This window comes from Chelonoidis abingdonii, chromosome 25 (genome assembly GCF_003597395.2).
Source record: "Chelonoidis abingdonii isolate Lonesome George chromosome 25, CheloAbing_2.0, whole genome shotgun sequence".
Classification (NCBI taxonomy): domain Eukaryota; kingdom Metazoa; phylum Chordata; order Testudines; family Testudinidae; genus Chelonoidis; species Chelonoidis abingdonii.
The window spans coordinates 14,796,480-14,815,598 of NC_133793.1; the positions used below are offsets into that span (position 1 = coordinate 14,796,480).

Consider the following 19,119-nt stretch of genomic DNA (forward strand, 5'->3'; position numbering starts at 1 on the left):
TCATAAGTTGAATGTTTTTAGTAAAAGAGGGAAGCACCACAGAAGGGGGTCAGCTTATGAAGGGGTACAGAGATGGAGAGGTGGGACACAGCCCCTCCCCTCAACAGAGGGAGCAGGGGGAGGCAGCAGAGCCAGAAGGGAAGAGGCGGGGACAGAGTCTCTCCGCTTCTGGCCATGCTGCTCTCCCCCAGATGATGAAGCAGCTGCAGCTCCCAGGTTGGCAGGCGGCGGCTGTGACGCTCAGCCCCGCCCCCCAGAGCAGACTGCGGCTGTGCTGCCCGGCTCCCCAGATAAGGTGGGAAGGGAAGGGATGGGGAGAGTGTGGGTGTCCAGGGCTGGGATCATGGAGAGAGGGGGGTCACAGGGGTTACTCCCCTGACCCCCAGCTTCTCCCCTCTAAAGAATTTCCCTACAAGTTGCTGTCCCAGCCCGTCAGGGTCAGCAGCTGGCGTGCTGGGACACTTTATTTACTAAGGTTTACCTTAGTGCCTGCAATCGCTTGAGGTAAACAAATCATCTTGGCCTACCGCAGCTTATCCTGATGGGTGGGAGCCAAAGTTTGCTGACCCCTGAATTATAGGGTTGGTTTAGGAATGGGTCATAAAAATTTTCTATTTTTACTTATCCATCTTGGAGGGGGGGCAAGGTGTTGGCTTATAAACGAACCGGCTTATGATGGAGTATATAAGGTTGATACGTTCCTGGAGGACAGGTCCATCAATGGCTATTAGCCAGGATGGGCAGGGATGGTGTCCCTAGCCTCCAATTGCCAGAAGCTGGGAATGGGAGACAGGGGATGGATGGATGACTTGATGATTCTCTGTTCTGTTCTGTTCATTCCCTCTGGGGCACCTGGCATTGGCCACTGTTGGAAGACAGGATACTGGGCTAGGTGGACCTTTGGTCTGACCCAGTCTGGCCATTCTTATGTTCTTATCTTTTGGTTGATTGATTAATCCCTTCCCTGTTCCCCGTACTAAACAGGAATATTGTTCCCTTTTGTTTGTTCGGCTGAGGGCAATAGTCTTGCCCGTGCGTCAGACTCTGTTTCTAGATGGTTGATCTTCAGCTCCTATTTTAATGTTTTTTACTTATTTTACTTTGGGACATTTAGCTTCAGTCTGATGAGCACTTCACAACTATACAAAATAAAATCTACAACCTTTCCAAATATATTCAACTCCTGGAATGCTTCAGGTTACACAAACTCCTCTGTCTCACATCGAAACTGAAATGCTACCTTCACGGCTACTGTATCATAACGCCTCTGTGCTCAATGTCTTATATACTACACAGGTACGCTATTAAATACTAAATACAATGCTTGTGTAGACCAGGAATGTGCTAAATACTGAGATACACAAACTAAATTATAAGTAGGAAATATACGTGATAGACTTGCGGAGGGCCCTCACTTAATTTCAACACCCTGGTGCTGAAAGGTGCCTGCAATGGGAGATCTGTTCTAAATATTAGGAGATTTGCCAATCTGGATATGTGTGTTCATATGAAGAGTCAAAACAAGGTAACCTGAATATTGAATAATTTCCTATTTTGTACAACACATTATAACGAAAAATCAGTTAGTCATTGGTCCCCTGAATCACTCTAGAGGAGCGAATTCTCTCATGTGGGAAGGCAGTGCTTACAAGCCCATCATTCACATATGAACACACGCATTATTTAGTTTAGTATATTATGAATTTTAGTCCAACAATTTTCTGTATATTTTTGTACATTCAACTTCTACAACTTGTTTCATTTCAATCTTTTCTAGGCACAATTTTAAAAGGCTAGGTTGTTTTTAATAACATTTCTTATAGAATTATTTAAGTCCTGGTTGGCCAGGGATGTCTTCATATAGCAATATACTAAACTCAACATCCAACTATGAATCTTCTTTTGATAGGCCACATCAATGTGAAATTTTCATCAACCAAATAGCTAAACATAACACAACATAAAACTAATGCTGCTCCAGAAATTGGTACATTTGGTATAAAATATGAGATTGCCTTATAATCTACTAATTCCTTATTTAAAAATCTTTAACCTACAGGTTAAAGGATATCTTAAAACATCTGAAAAGGTTATGGGTCAAGCCTACCTTCTTCCATTTATTTTAAAAACAAATAATAATGCTTGATACTTTTAATGTGCTTTTCTTCCATGCACGAAAAATGATTTAGGAAGGTAGTTGCGTATTACTTCCCGTTTAGAAATGGGAAACTGGGGCAACGAAACTTGCATAAAATTAGAGTGAATCCCTGGAAAAGCCAGGACTAGAACCCAGCTCTTCCAACTCCCTGTTCAGAGTTCAGTCTGGTGTGTGAAAGTCGCAGGTCTGCCATAAAAATACCAGGTGTGGATGGTTCCCAGAGTGTGCTCATCTTACCTAAATAATTACGCAGTAGTTTAATTCTCAGCATGGAGAGACAGTTCACCAGTAATTACTTCTATATTGGGATAATATTCCTTACCCAGGTTTAAACTTGAAGAGGATCCATGTGAAGATAAGGAAGGTGGTGGAGTCTGAGAATGGCCAGGTCCTTGACTGGGAAGAGGCATACCAACAGGCCCAGGAGAGGAGGAAAAGCCGAGCCCGTTATAAAAACTGTGTCCAATAGGTGTCAAACTGCTGGATGTCCTCTTGTACAGGTCGCTGCTCCCTGTAAGGGAGTCTCGGCGGGAGCCACTGCCAGTGTTAGAGTTTGCAACTGAAATGGGAGAGAACAAAACTAAATGAAATTTACAACATCATTCAGGGTGACGGGAGTGTTGAAAAGTGTGTAATAAACAGAAAAATGCACCGGTGTCCACTTTAACTGCTTGGCACAGGGCTCCTCTTTTCATCAGTTAATGGGAACCGTGTATATCCAGCCTCTGGAACAATCAGTCCCTAGGACAGTTTCCAGCAATGCAAAGAGGCTGCCTGGCCCAGTGCCAAGTTTGTTTAGTAGCATTTGTTGATCTAGTATCTCTAATACACTACCGATAAAAAAGGATTTTTACAGTAAAACACTTACGGCTCTTGGAGCTAGTAGGGGCCCTACAATGTAGCTTGTTCAGCCTCAAGTGAACAGGGTTTGTGTCCCCCCTGAATGAACCTATTTGAACTATCAGGCACGGATGGGCTGTGGATGGAAACAATATGCACCCTGTTCAGCCAGGGGAGAGGTGAGCCTCATAGGCAATAGGATGATGAAGAACTTCCCCCAAAGAGCACTATAGTATTAACACAGGAACTGGCAGACTGGACCAGATCAAGCCTCCGTCTGGCTCAAACTCCTCTCTCAGAGTGGACAATATCAGATGCTTTAGAGGAAAGTAAAAGAACCCCATGAAGACACAATTAGAACCTGTCTAATAAGGGAAATTTCTGTCTAAGCGGAAGTTGGCATAAGCCCTAAAACAGAAGGTTTGTATCAGTCTGGGCGTTCCATAATCGATACTCAACAAGCACGTTCATCTGTGTTTTGAGCTGTTCCATCTCCCCAAGAGACCAGCTGACATGCCTACCTGCTGTTCCAAAACCTCCCAGCGCAGATCCCAGTGTGGCACCAAGAGAGCTACTGCTTCCGAAGCCAAGGGAAGTGTTGGCAGCCTGGGCAGAGCCCTGAGAGAAGAGCGAGCTGCTCTGGGAATTGCTGCTCAGAGAGTTGTTGCCATAAAATGAGCTGGATGCCAGGTTGTTGGTGGGCTGCTGCTGGGGTTGGGGCTGAGGCTGCTGAGTTCCTAAAGGGCGAAATGGTCCATTTGTTGTTCCTGCCAGACCACCAGCTGCACCATTGGCTGAAGCTGCAGCTGCTGCAACCGCTGTAGAAAAGCAATTAAACAATATAGTCTAAAACAATCCATGTTGGGGCTTAGAACTAGCAGATCACAATTATTTACTAGTGATTTTATTTACTACTCTTCCCTCTGGCTGATATTCACCCCTGTGCAGGGAGTTGTCACAAAATGTATACACTTTCCGCTTAAGCAGCATGCAATGCTGCATAGGCCTTGTGTTGATCTTCTGTCTCTTGTTACAGAGCTGTGGTTTGAAATCACTTCAGTTGTGCTACTAACACTGAATGTGTCTTTTTTCCAGACCGTTTGTAAGTGTCTTGCTCATTTGATGGCCTGCTACAGTGTCCCCTCATATCTCTGTGATAGCTGGCCACTGTATTTGGGTACGTCTTTTTTAAGATAATCCCCATATGTGGAGGGTTAAGCAAGAGGCAGCAAAAGCAAACACGAGCTGCTTCCAAGCTAAGTTTTAAAGGGACAGCTGTCAACTTGGATTAAATTTAAATTTTGTAAAAACTGAAGGCCAATAGAAATACGTCCACCCAATAAAAACAATTTTAAAAACAAGCATTCCCCTGACGTGCGTGAAACCCCAAACACTCAGTACTAAGGATCTGACAATCAAAATGACTTTGATTTTTAATAATCTAAGGTATTAAGTAACAGTAACCAAGGTTGTTAACACAACATTAATACTGAAAGTTTCCTTTAGAAACAAGTTATTCTATGATTAGGGAACATTTTCCTTCCACTCTACTATCATTTAAAGGTGTATGAAGGGATTTGGTTCAAACTTCCCCTCAATACCACTCAAAAAATCCTAATTAAAAAAACCCAAAACACCGTAATCCAAAAAATAAGCCTGGGAAATTTCGGTCCAAAAAGGTGACATATGAGCATGGTAAATAATTATAATGGAAATTGTTTCAAAATCTTCATTTTAGTAGGTGCCACCAGGTACTGTTGATAGTATAAGAATTTTGCAATGTGTCGCAAAAAGCTATTCTATACTCATTCTCCAGTTACGTATTTTGAGGCTCAGCACACAGAGTACAGAGGAAGTTCTCAGCAGCAATCCCTGTAATGGATCTCAGTGAGGGCAAGTGTGTCATCATTGCCTGCACGTCTACAGCAGAGTGCACAAATACCATTCACAGAATCACCCATCTTCCACACGGATGGGACAGATTTGCACACACATTTCTAGCTACGTGGAACTTACCTGCTTGCGCTGCTGAGGAACTGATGATGACAGGAGCAGGGGCTACCAAGCGCACAGGGGCCCCCAAGCCATTCCTAGCCCCTGCATTCACCACCAGGGCACCTGTTTGGTCATAGTATGCAGCAGGAGCCAGCATAGGATAACCTAAGAACACAGAGACAAATTAACATGTGGCAACTAAGCCATCTATCACCAGGAGCCACTGACATTTCAGATTGTTTCAAGAGAAGCTCGGATTACAGCTACAGGATATTTTCAAATATAAACAGGTGAAAAACGGCATAAATTCTGATTCTCAAGTCATGTCTACAATGCCCCGTAGTTCAGACTAAGAGGGTGTAAATAGTTGTGTGCACTAAAGTGCTGAGCTGTAACTCCTCCATGTGGTTGCAGCGTGTGCAAACTCAAAGGTGCTGAGTTCGCACTAAAGCAGTCCTACCAGCACAATTTCTTCTCCTTCCCTTACAGGAATAAGCTATACATGTTTTAGGTACCTTGTATACCAATACAACTGTGTCCATAGTGCTGAAGGAGGGGGCAGCTATACCACTTTAACTACTCCAGTATCACTGTGCATGCACACAAACACTACATTATAAAGCTTGACTGATGCAGAATGTCCCAACATCTAATCACAAAACACCTAACTTTTACACATTGTGAATCACTTCCCTCCCAAAGCCAAGGGCCAGATTGTCAAGAAAGGGCAACTCCCATTTGGATGCCTGACCCCAGTGACCAGATTTTCAAAAGTGCTTAACATGTCTCAACGGGGGCTGAGCCCTTTTGAAAACTTGACCCACGGAGTAATAATGCCAAATTTGAGGCTACCTATAAATCAAACAAACCTTGCAACATGCATGTTCTCTTTCACTCTATAAAGAGAATAAAGCCTTCTACAGCTACACTCTAGTCATATGAAATTCCCAAGCAAGACACTTCACGCTGAAAAGTTATAGAATATTCACTTAACCTAACACTGACCAACCAGACATACTTAATCCATTTAGTGTGTCAATAAAGACCTACATACTTTACACAGTAGAATACAATACTCCAATTTATAGGTCAAGAGAGTTTGTAACAGTCTTGTGGGTCACAGCTAATGTTATGGGAGCTTATCTTCTGCAGATCTTGGTGTTCTTGACAGTGAGGCTGCCTGCATGTGCCCCGACAGGAACAGCTATTGGGAAGTGATGATGTAGGGTGCTGAGGAAGAAAGATGTCAACCTAGCCAGGCGCCACAAAAGGCCCAATACAGTGAAAGATTAAATTCTCAGCTGTTCACGACCGTCCTCCTCACTGGCTTCCATGGTACAAACAGAAACAACTGCGACAAACCGTATTAGATAACAATGTATTGTAATCATTATTTTTAAAATCACTAGCATCTACACAAAATCTTGGGTGTATTATGTGAGAGTGAAATCCTAGCCCCATTACAGTCGATGGGCATTTTACTACTCACTTTATTGTGGCCAGGATTTCACCTCCTGAAAAGATCTATAAAGATACGATACCCAAAACTTGAAATTTCAACAGAAGTCATTAATTCCTTCATACAGCCAAGCTATTGAACTTATTCTCTTCTGACTTCATAGAAAATTTAACCTGTATCCAAAGAGTAAGTGAAGCAGTCCAGGAGCTAATATTTTTTTTCACCTTTGACAAAGGAATTTAAACCATCAGAAAGCATGGCTGGTTCAAAGAAAATTAGTAGGAGTTTACCTAGTGCACTCCTTTGCTTAATGGGCATTGATAGAGTCCATACCTGGCATTCCTGCTGCCAGACCTTGTCCAAAAGCAAGAGCAGAGTTTACTGCTGCAGCTGCCACGAGTGGATCAGTCTGCTGTCCCTGCTGGTTCTGATTTGGAGTCAAAGGACGCTGACTGGCTCCGCCACGGAGAACCTGAATGAGAAACAGGATCTTTGACTAGTCTGTCTGTTAGTCTACAAGTCAAAATAACTGAAAACATTTCTACAAACTTTCATGAACAGTCTAGTTAAAAAGTTTATGCAGTGTTTTGGCCATGGATACAGGCCAGGATATTAGAGAAACAAGGAAGGTGAGATAATATTTTTTATCGGACCAACTTCTGTTGGTGAGAGAGACAAGCGCTCACTGAAGCTTTCAGGTCACCTGAAGAAGAGCCATGTGTCAGCTGAAAAGCTGGCCTCTCTCACCAACAGAAGTTGGTCCAATAAAAGATTCTCTCACTCACCTTTTTGACCCACAAAAACTTATGTCCAAATAAATCTGCTAATCTTTAAGGTGCCACTGGACTCCTCATTGTTCTCACCCACCTTGTCTCTCTATTTAAGTGTACAGTTTCCTATACACTATGACAGGGATTCTCAAAACTTAGTTGTACCATGACCCCCTTCTAACAAAAATTACTTCACGACCCCAGGAGGGGAGACCGAAGCCGGAGCCCACCCGAGCCCCACGGCCCAGGATGGGGGCCCAAAGCCCCATCACCTCACGGGGGCGAGGGGAGGAAAAGAGGAAGAAGGAGAGAGAGACAAAATTGAAGCCCAAGGCAGGAGGCCTGTAACCTAAGCCCCACCACCTAGGGTTGAAGCCCTCAGGCTTCGGCCCCAGGTGGTGGGGCTCGGGCTTCAGCTTTGGCCCTGGGCCCCAGCAAGTCTAAGCCAGCCTTGGTGACCCCACTAAAATGGGGTCACGACCCACAATTTGAGAACTGCTGTGCGATGATAAATGTGTGACTATTAGTGTAGTTTTTCTTCTCTCTATTCTTGGTGGACTACGCTCTCAGTTACAGGTCTTATACATACTGAAGTATTAAACTCAGAAGACCTGATGTTAAAATGGATACAGATGCTTTCATGACACCTGAAGATGCCCCTGTCAAGTTTACCAGACCTGATGTGGGAAAATGTCACCCACTAATCTTTTCATTCCTGTTTCCATACTTCTCTAACTTACAATATTCAAAATAAATCTTTAAGAAACAGTCACTGCCCCTGGAAAAGTATGGTTATTGGTATTTGTCCCCTGAAGATAACAAATCTGGCTACTGACGTGCACAGAAACTACACTTAAAGCTTGCCATCTTGAGCACAAATGAAGAAATACTCAGTTTAGTTCCTATAGGCTAGTGAGACACGGTGGCTTGGCTTGAGTTTTTCCAAGCTGTAGACCCACCTGTGAAACAGCGACCCCTTCAATAACAAGATCACACAACATCTTCTACATGCAGCCCTTGTAGTTAAAATGTGTGATGCACTAACTGCTCTGCAGTTTATCTGTGAAATCCTACTATGCAAGTGGTAATGAAGAGGTGTGCACCCACTTGTGAGTTCAACCTATTAAAAGCTGTCACTTCGTGCCACGCATGATTCACACATTTTACAACAACAGATCACATCGAAAGGTGTCTCCTGCCCCTCCACCCCCAAAGATAATAGAAGCAAATATTTACTTGGTGCATCAACAGAGAGAAGAGTAATTAACAGATTTTCACGAAAGCTCAACCCGCCTCCAATCGAAGTGGTTTCAACAGCTGCAGTAAACTGACAAGCGTGCACAATGCTGGTGCAATGCAATGAATATGCATAATGAAGGATATGTCACAGCAAGTGAAATACTGGTATTTTTATGAATCTGCCATCCCCTTTGGGATCTCCCAAGCACCAAAGAGAAAGTATCCATATACATCATTCTAGCAGGTTTCCAAAAGCGCTGGCTCAGCTCTTCTGAGTACTTCAAGGTTCTCATTACCGAACAGTGTTCTCAGTGAGGGCAAGTGTATCATCATCGCCATACTTTTGAAAACCAATAAAGCACATGGGAATGAGGGCAAAACTGGTATTTTTAAATGAAAAGCTAAGCTTCCCAAACGAGTTCTGAAAAATCACAGCAACGTGTGAGAAGCACTTCTTTCAAGGGAGCATTTGGGAGGATTTCCCTTAGAAATGCAGGGTCTGTCTCATGGAGGAAGAAAGGTTTGTGTTTAAAATATACACACACATTTAACTCTAAAGCACTTTGGTCACTTTTGGGGCTGTAAAAATAATGAAAGATACTACAAGTTACATCTATGAGAGATGGTTTTAGTACCAGCCTATAACCTCCGCAAAAGCTATTTCAGCATATACCTCATTTACAGGGTGTAGGACCCTACTCTGAATGCCAAACTTAAAGTGGCAAGTCTGTCACACTTCGTTTTTTCTGCTTTATCAGTGCATGTATTTCTCGATATAAGTGTGGAAGCTCAATTCAACCTGCACATGTTGCCAGGTGCAGAGGTTTGAAAACAGACCTTGTCAGGAAGCAAAAACGGTCTCTTTCTCATCACTGGTCCAGAATCAATGGAGTGAAAGATCATTGCTTTATTTTATCTGGAATGGCTTTAAGACGGTACAAAGCATTAGTTTCTGGCCCTAGCAGTTCTAAAGACAGCAGCTGCTAAGTCCAGATGCTAGCTATATAGTGGGGAAGATGGCATGTAGAAAGAGCATGTAAAGCTCCGGTAATGCTCAACCTGCAACAGCTAAAAAGCAAATGCTTTATACCACTGCAAAGATGGTACCTCTGATTTCCAGTGGTATAATAGATTTATTTTGTCTCTAGCCCTGAAGAATCACTGGATACTTGTGGTTAAACTATGTGTAGCTTGACCTGATGCTTGGTTTAGCAGGGGGTTGTCAGCATTAGTTCTGAACTAAATATAGCAGGTTCACATCTCAAAGACGTCTAACTTGCAGTCTCTGAATATGTGCACAAGTTTTAGGTAAATGCATTTGAGAGGGTTGATGCAGAATTTAAAATTCAGATTAGCATGCATTTCTGAGGTATAAAATGAGAGGTGCGGAGACTACTCTTACTCATGTCATGATGGTAATGACAACTATAAACAAAGGCACTGTGGTGCCACCAGCAGCCCTCTTATCATCCATCTTGAGCTGGGAGAGTTTAGCAACGATGGAAATCATTTTAAATTTGTTATAACATTAATCTGGAAGTTATTTTTGAAACAGAAAATACTGAGTTGAATATTAAGTTAACTTTCTGGATTACCATACAGATGCAGACCATTTATGATGCATTTTTATTTTGCTACAATGAAAAACCATCTTAAGTAACACAATTTAATTTAGCTATCATTCCACATCACATTATATCAGTACTTTCAGAGCCATTTTCATTTTCCACTCTCATCTGGTTGTAGGGACTAATTTTGAACTCACCTGATCTACATCTGCATATCAGAAGGGTTGTTACTATTAATAAAATATGCATTTTAAAGAGCTAATATGTACTTAATTAACATTAATAGCTTAGCTAAATTAGTAAGTTTTTTAAAAATGTTCTAACTCTCTTAATGGCTCAAGTCTCGTTGCATTAAAAACCAATATTAATATGCATTTTTATGACAAATGACTTCCAGCAACTGCCATTGGCCCGGAGAGGCGATCCGCGGCCAGTAGGAGCCGCGATCAGCCGGACCTGGGGACAGGCCAGGTAAACACACCGGCCCGGCCTGCCAGTGCTTTCCCTACAGAAGCGGCAATCCCTGTTTGAGAAACCCTGAATTAAACTAAACTAAATTAAGGTCATTTAACTCTGATTAACAGAGTCCACAAAGGGGTTCAATGTGGTTTAACTAATCCACTTTAACATCTTTAGGTAACCTGGATTAATTTTTCTGGAATGTCCCTGTGTAGACAAGCCCTTAGAGTCTCCATAAATACTTACTAACAGACCTAAGGGATCCAGACTGTTATGGCCTATCATTTGAACTCTCATAACACTTCTATAAGGGATTTTCAGCTCTTAAAAACTATCTTAAGAGAAATAGGAAATACCAAGTTTGTGAAACAGATCAGTGTAAGGCATAAGGGAGGATAAGATTATGTCATGAATTCCACGACTTTCAGAGACCTCCATGACATTTTCCACTTCAGCCCCAGCCACCCCGGAGGGAGGCTCCAGAGCCTCCAGGCACCGCTGAAGCGGGGGGACCCTGGAGCTCCAAGCAGCTGAGGCTGCAGTGGAGGCCCATGGAGCTGTCGTCTGCTGCAGCAGTTGGTGCTGGAAACCCTTAGGCGGCAGCGGGGATTGGGCTCTGTTCTCACCTCAATCCCGCAGCTTCAGTCACCCGCTGGTCAGCCCCCCACTGTTTTCAGTAAAAGTCACTGACGGGCCACAGGCTTCCATGAATTTTTGTCTATTGCCCGTGACCTGTCTCTGACTTTTACTAAAAATAAATGTGACAAAATCTTAACCTTAGTCATAAGGCAATGGAGCTCTCCCTTTGTGCCTAGGTATTGCAGGCATCTGAGCTTTAGGATTTACAAGCATGGCAACTTTCCACTGGCAGCAAAAGCCCTTTTTAATCGTGAGCCACATTTGGTGAAGATAAATTTACATGTGTTGTATTACAGTAGCACCTCGAGGTCCTTTGTGTTAGATGCTACACAGACATATAACCAGGGACAGTGCCTGCCCCACAGAGACTACAATCTACACAACCAAACCTGGTGCTAATATTGTTCTGAAAGATCTTAAAACTTGCTCCATATTTGGGTTCCCTGGGATCCTATGTTTTCAGAATGGATTTGCCCCTGTGTCGCTGCGAGAGTTTCTGCAAACAGGCATGCAAGATCCACCTTGTTTTGCACAGTGCTGCTGCCATCTGAAAATGTGAACCAGGAGACAGGAGAAGCAGAAAACTTTAAAAGTTCTTTTGCTTCAGACACTGGGAAATGGGAATGAGAGTAGGTGTTTGTTTGTTTTTGAATGAAAGTGAGAGGGGAGGACAGATAATATACAAGGCTAAGAAAGTTAGTTTTTTTTTTAAACTGGGCAAACGTTGAAGCAACCCACATTTGCACAGAAAGAAAGCTCATCCCTCCTTCTCAGATGGGAAATGGGTTGAGTAGGAGTTGGGAAATGCATCAGTATGAAAAAAATGTTAAGATTAAGTTGCTTCCATCATATTAAAACAGTTATAGCTTCAGAGCTGCAGACACTCAATAGCAACAGAGCTATGTCTATTGCTATGTGATGGAAACATCTTATTCCTAATGCTATTTTCTCACACAAATGCCTGTTCTCCATTAAACCTGCTTTGCATAATTTTAATTCTCATTAATGGATTTATTTCTGCTGCAAAATATTCACTTTCTAAAAACTAGTTTGCTTAAACTTGCCAACAGCTGCCCCTTATCTCCTTCATGTGCTGGAAATGAAACAAGATCTAACATTTCTATTCTACTGTTCTGCTAGTTACAGCTTCCAACATGGGTTCAGCCAGATATCTGAAGCAGCAAGAAGCTATTTTTAAGTTTCCTCCTTTCACTATTGACTGGTTTTGATTTGGCAGCAAATAATGTTGTGCAAAAGAGACCATCACTGCCAGACTGCATACAGGAAACTCCAAACATGCAAAGAATGGTATGATCCCAATAGTTAACTTATAGGTAATACTTATCTCTCAATTTTAAAGAGGCCAAGGTCTTTTGAATCAACTGAGTCTCATATGTTCAAGTGCTGTTATTGGAAATAGCAATTCTTTAACCTACACGAGTACTTATGTAAATCCCAGGTACCAAAGGTACCTGCAAAACACTGCCACTTACCTGCTGTTGTCCCTGTTGGGTCTGTTGAGTGGTTTGCTGATTTGCTGAGTTACTTGCAGCAGCAGCTGCTGCAGCTTGCTGTTGGAAAAGACTGGCAGGATAAACTCCCCAGGGAGTAACTCCATAGTACTGATGAGGGACTACTGCAGGGCCTAAAATGCCAAAGGAGGATTCAGTCAACTTCTGTAATAAACAAGACCTGCTCAACAGTAAGCCATGACCAAAAACGCCTGCACACATCACATTTGATTCAACAAAGTCTATTTTAAAGGTGACCTGCAAAGGATTTTAAAACCACTAGGCTCAGGAGTGTAGTCCAGGATACAAGGAATTTACCCAGTTCTTGCATTTTAACTACTACACCACTGATTGGGTTAGTGCTAATTGTTATTCCTTTATCACAACATACAAACAGGGCCTGAAGTTTTCTTCCTCCTGCTTGCTCTTTGCTTTATATATACCGGGCATGTCAACATTTAGTAGGAATCTCAAGTGACTTTTATTGTGAGCTTCAATGCCATAACTGAAGGCACGGCTAATGAACCTTTAACGAAGGCATCCTTTCTCCAAAATAGAACTGTTAAGCTATAGGTGTGAACACTCTTTTACAACATAGTTGACAAAAAGTCACTTCTGCTCTTAAGACTCCTGTGGTATCTGTCATTTAGTTCTCCAGTCACCAGGGAGACTTTTCCAACCTAGAGAACACCTCAATTTCCAACGTTAAAACAACCAGAATTAAAACAAAACAAAACCTTTCAGGCCTTTTTTATACACCACACAAACCAGTAATAGGATTAAAGAGCACAGGTCCCATTTTTAACATGTCGTATGTGACATTTAAGAGAGACTGTATGTTTAACTTAAGTGATCAACAGAACTGTGAATTGTCATGTGGATTGTGTCAATTTCCAGGACTCTCAGCTACTTTAATTATGGCCTGGCTTAGCCTCTGTTCTTAAAAGTTTATCCAAAGAAGACTGGTGTACAATCGGATGAGAAATCTGTATGCTGCACTTCCTTGTAGAACACATCCCATGGAATACAATAGTGTTTGGAAGCAACAGAATGTCTGCTTCATGTCTTTTGGAGAGATCATCAGAAGGTTAACAAAAATCTTCTAATTTCTACTTTTTTTAAAACCAATGCAAAGTCTGAGGGCTAAATTACTCACTGCTGAAGTGAAAATGAGTTTAGATTGGAATGTGCTTGTCTGAACGAAATACAACACTAAATTTTACATCAGATGCGCTCTCCACTGAAGCAGCGATGAGTATTTACTATGCTCAGACAGAATGCTTGCCTTCTAACAGAGGAATACACAGATTAGACCAGGGGTAATCAATTATTTTCTGTCAAGGTCCAGAGGTATATTCAACATCCAGATTCCAGAGAAAATACAAAAACAACAAGTAAATAAATAAAACAATTTCACAGTCTGTTCAAAAGCATCTGGCAGTCTGGATTTGGCCCATGGTCTGCCTATTGTCTATCCCAGCTTAGACTGTCAGACAAGCAATGCATTCAGACAAAATGTATTAGCGGATCTGATGAAAGTTCAATTGCAAAATGCTGCAATTGAGAACAAATTTGGTCTTTCATAGTTCATTAAAAAATCTCTGCAAATGAAGCAAGTTTAGCAAACATATGCATGAAGAGAGGGTGGGTATCTGAATCAGAGAACAGGGAAACTATTCCAAGCATAAGTGTAACTTAGAGGGGGGAAGGAAAACAAGGAAGAGGAGAGGATAGAAACAAGGCCATTAAGCAGCAGGCTTGGGCCTTGCAATTACATATACTTGCCTCAAAAAAAGTTATTTATATTATAATTTTTTTATATATTTATATATTTTATGGATCAGTGCCTGTTGGTATCTAATCGAAGCAGGCGACAAATTGCATACTGTGACCTGTAGTTTCTGCAAGCCACACTTCTGTACTGAAGAGAGGCAGCTACAACCCATTCCATTTTATGCAAACACGGTAGCCATCAGGCTCCTGGCAAGTGCCATGGCAACCTTCATTTGGACAAAGATTAGGCATCTCCATTCTAAACCAAAAGAAGTAGAGTTTATATTAATCAGAGCTTTAACTACTGGACACACACAGTCTGGCTCTCTCTCAGCTAGAGGTTGCTCATTTGAACAGCTACAGCTTTAGGTGTAAAAAAAGAGAAAGGTTATTGAAGTTTGCAGTAAGCGCCTTTAAACACAGCATTCTGAGCATTTTTGCAAGTCTGGCTTAAGCTCATCTGAGCACATGGTGAGGTTCTCCCTACTGAGCAGCTCTCTCAGTGAGGGCAAATGTGTCATCACTGCTAGACCTTTAAAACTTGCAGAGTTATTCTTCATTACAAGAGACTAATCTAGTTTTATACTTAAGAAAGATCCCACAGAAAAGGAAGAACATCCTACTACATCTGAAGACAATTACTTCTATTGTGCTGTGCGCCACACACACTGAAGAGCACGTACTCAAAAAGCACGCACACACTCAAAGTACACACTCAAAAAGCACGTACATGCTAAAAGGAGCTTAAGAAATATCAATAAACTGAACAGCAAACGTGGTCACAATAAAAACCATTCCCTTCAATATCAGTGTTACCATCAAATATATACAGGTATTTGTAATCATGCCATTCATGTGAATCAGAGTATGATGACTCATACTCAATGGGGGAGTTCAACTACGCAGACACCTGTTGGGAAAATAACACAGCAGGGGACAGATTATCCAACAAGTTGTTGGAATGTATTGGAGATCGTTTTTTATTGCAGAAGGTAGAGAAAGCTATTGGGGAGAGGATGTTCTAGATTCGATTTTGACAAATAAGGAGGAACTGGTTAAGAATTTAAAAGTGGAAGACAGCTTGAGTGAATCAAGATTCTAAGGAATGGTGTACGAGGAGGGCAGGAACAGCACAATAAAGATAACGGATTTCAAGAAGGAAGACTTTAGCATCTCAGGGAGTTGGTAGATAAGAACCCATGCAAAGCAAGACTATGGGGAAAAAGTTCACAAGAGTTGGCAATTTTTCTAGGAGACATTATTAAGGGCACAAGAGCAAACTATCCCACTCCATAGGAAAGATAGGAAGGATGGCAAGTGGCCATTATTTGCTTAACCAGGAGATCTTCAATGATCTGAAGCTCAAGAGTCCCACAAACAGCAGAAACTAGATCAAATTACAACCGATGAATATAAACAAACACAAGCATGTAGGGATAAAACTAAAAAGGCCAAGGCGAAAACGAGATCAAACTAGATAGAGACAAACAGTGACAAGGAAACATTTTACCAATACATTAGAAGCAAGAGGAAGACCCAAGACAGGGTAGGCCTGTTACTCAATGAGGTGGGGGAAAACAATAACAGAAAACGTGGAAATGGCAGAAAAGTGCTGAACAACTTCTTTGTTTCAGTTTTCACCAAAAAGTTTAGTAGTGATTGGATGTCTAACATAGTGAACATCAGTGAAAATGACGTAGGATGTGAGGCTAAAATAGGGAAAAAAACAAGTTAAAAATGACTTAGACAAGTTAGAGCGCCTCCAAGACTCCAGGGCCTGATGAAACACATCTTAGAATAACTCAAGCAGTTGACTGAAGAGATATCTGAGCCATTAGCAATTATCTTCAAAAAATCATGGAAGACAAGCGATTCCAGAGGACTGGAAAAGAGCAAATATAGTATCAATCTATAAAAAGGGGAATACAGACAACCTGGGGAATTACTGACCAGTCAGCTTAACTTCAGGACCCAGAAAAATGTCGGAGTGAATAATTAAGCAATCAATTTACAAACACCTAGTAGATAATAAGATAAGTAAAAGTCATGGATTTGTCACGAACAAATTGTGTCAAACCAATAGATTTCTTTGACAGGGTAACAAGCCTTGTGGGATTGGGGCGGGGGGGTGGGGGTAGATGTGGTATATCTTGACTTTAGCAAGGCTTTTGATACTGTCTCACACGACCTTCTCATAATCAAACTTGGGAAACTCAGTCTAGATGGAGCTACTATAAGATGGGTGCATAACTGGTTGGAAAACCATTCCCACTGAGTAGTTATCAGGGTCAAACTAGAGGGCATATCATGTAGGGTCCCCACACGGATCAGTTCTGGGTCTAGCTCTGTTCAATATCTTCATCAGTGATTGAGATAATGGCACAGAATCATAGAATATCAGGGTTGGAAGGGACCTCAGGAGATCATCTAGTCCAACCCCCTGCTCAAAGCAGGACCAATCCTCAACTATTTTTTTTTGCCCCAGATCCCTAAATGGCCCCCTCAAGGATTGAGCTCACAACCCTTGGTTTAGCAGGCCAATGCTCAAACCACTGAGCTATACCTCCCCCCGAGAGAACGCACTTATAAAGTCTGAGGATGATGCCAAGCTGTGAAGGGTAGTAAGTGCTTTGGAGGATAGCATTAAAATTCAAGATGATCTGGACGAATTGGAGAAATGGTCCGAAGTATGTAAGATAAAATTCAAGAGGGACAAATGCAAAATATTCCACTTAGGAAGGAACAATCAGTTGCACACACAAAAAATGGAAAATGGACTACCTAGAAAGAAGTACTGCAGAAGGGAATTTGGGGGTCATAGTGGATCACAAGATAAATATGAGTCAATAGGGTAACACACACACAGAATAATAATAATTCTGGGATTATTACTGGTGTGATGTAAGTAAGACACAAGAAGTAATTCTTCCGCTCTACTCTGCACTGGTTAGGCCTCAACTGGAGTATTGTGTCCAGTTCTGAGCGCCACATTTCAAGAAAGGTTTGGACAAACTGGAGAAAGTTCAGAGGAGAGTAACAAAAACAATTAAAGGTTTAGAAAACATGGCCAAAGACTGAAAGAACTGAGTTTGTTTAGCCTGTAGAAGAGAAGACTGAGGGGGGACATGATAACAGTTTTTAAGTACATAAAAGGTTGTTACAAGGAAGAGGGAGAAACATTCTTTTCGCTAACCTCTACTTGCAGCAAGGGAAGTTTAGGTTGCACATCTTTAAAATCTTCCTTTCAGGGTGGCTAAGCACTGGAATAAATTGCCTAAAGAGGATGTGGAATCCCCATCATTGTCTAAGCTGCTTTCAAAAAACCTCTGAACACCTGAGAGGCGTGGTCTAGATAATACTTAGTCCTGTTCTGAGTGCAGAGGACTGGACTAGAAGACCTCTCAAGATTCTTTCCAGTGCTACAATTCTCTGACTCAAAACATCAGTGATGTTGTTAACAGTATGTTAGCAGGCTAGGAAGCATTACTACCATTTTAAAAAAAGAACAAAAAATCTAAACAGATTTCACCATGCACACAAAAACAGATAAAAATATATTTCAGTCAACAACAATCAAAATTTACAGTTAGGCAAAGTAAGAAAAATGCTGTTTGAGAATATATTGGAAACAAAATTCAGTGAGTGAGACTTCTGAAGTAGACTTATTATATATCTATGCAAACTAACAGTAAAAACAGGTATGATTTGTTGATTTAAGGATATTCACTTTGCATATTTTGACATGTTAATAATTTGTGTTTTTAACAGTTTATAAAGCTTTAACTTTTTGAATTTTAACATGTCATTAAACAACTGTTTGACACTCCACCAATAATCTTGCACAGCTGTGAAAACTTAAAATAAAAACAAATCTAAACAATGCTTAAAAATAAGCATAGATATCAGCCAAAATTATAAGAAAATTCTTATTCTGCCAAGTCTAAATATTAGCAACTAGTTTATTCAATGGGGTGAAGAGTAATTGCAAACGGAATGCTGATAATCCCCAGGGAAACCCAACTTCCAGACACTTAACACCAAAAACTTCCTGTATTTTACATCTTTTTCAATGTGCTACAGAAATTCCCATATTTCTCTGCACAGATAGCGATATCTCCATCAGTAGGTCAACACTAAACTCATATAATTCTTCATAAGTCTCTTCAGCCTATATCTCCATTCAAAGCAATACTCCTTAAAAATAGTTAAAATAATTTGGTGCCTGTGGGGGGAAAAACTTCACATGACTGACAGTCCTGGAGAGATGATAGAACATCCCCTCAATTGGCAGTAAATTAGCCATACTGCACCATAAAACCTCCATTCTTTTGGAGGAGCAACTAAAAGGTGTAAAACCAGTTGGGACCTATAATTTAATTTCTCCCATTTCACCAACATCTATGCCCTTCAGTTTCCTTCCAGTCTAGCACTGCCACGGGAAAACAGGAAGGCCTCTTCTCACTAGACTTGGGGTACATCTTTAAAGGGCTCAAAGTAGTATTGTCAGTGTATTACACATTCTTGTACAAAAAATGCATGACTGCACCGCAGAAATTCTCCATGGGGGCAACTATTTAATAGGTAAATGTTTATATTTGTATGTTTAGGTTTCAGAGTTAATACTTCAGTGAGATGAATAGGATGATTCAGACATCTTAGAGCTATGGTTCCAGGCTATGCTGCGTAAAATTACACTCCATGTTTTTTA

General features: G+C 41.3%; 1 protein-coding gene and 3 non-coding genes across 14 annotated transcripts in view; all 4 read right to left on the bottom strand.

The window, feature by feature from the left end:
• Positions 1 to 19,119, bottom strand: part of PUM1 (pumilio RNA binding family member 1) — a 121,752-nt gene that overhangs the window by 25,972 nt on the left and 76,661 nt on the right. For all 11 annotated transcript variants that reach the window (XM_032802226.2, XM_032802221.2, XM_075060812.1 and 8 more), the window contains exons 10-14: positions 12,621 to 12,772; positions 6,786 to 6,924; positions 5,015 to 5,158; positions 3,520 to 3,816; positions 2,481 to 2,717 (exon numbers count right to left, since the gene is read on the bottom strand). In XM_032802226.2, coding sequence (XP_032658117.1) covers positions 2,481 to 2,717; positions 3,520 to 3,816; positions 5,015 to 5,158; positions 6,786 to 6,924; positions 12,621 to 12,772 — 969 coding nt within the window. The remainder of the gene's footprint in view (positions 1 to 2,480; positions 2,718 to 3,519; positions 3,817 to 5,014; positions 5,159 to 6,785; positions 6,925 to 12,620; positions 12,773 to 19,119) is intronic.
• Positions 4,825 to 4,914, bottom strand: LOC116837657 (small nucleolar RNA SNORD103/SNORD85). Its single transcript, XR_004376749.1, has one exon. It is a non-coding gene; the product is annotated as a small nucleolar RNA SNORD103/SNORD85 (small nucleolar RNA).
• On the bottom strand, positions 8,718 to 8,801 carry LOC116837654 (small nucleolar RNA SNORD103/SNORD85). Its single transcript, XR_004376746.1, has one exon. It is a non-coding gene; the product is annotated as a small nucleolar RNA SNORD103/SNORD85 (small nucleolar RNA).
• Positions 14,856 to 14,942, bottom strand: LOC116837656 (small nucleolar RNA SNORD103/SNORD85). Its single transcript, XR_004376748.1, has one exon. It is a non-coding gene; the product is annotated as a small nucleolar RNA SNORD103/SNORD85 (small nucleolar RNA).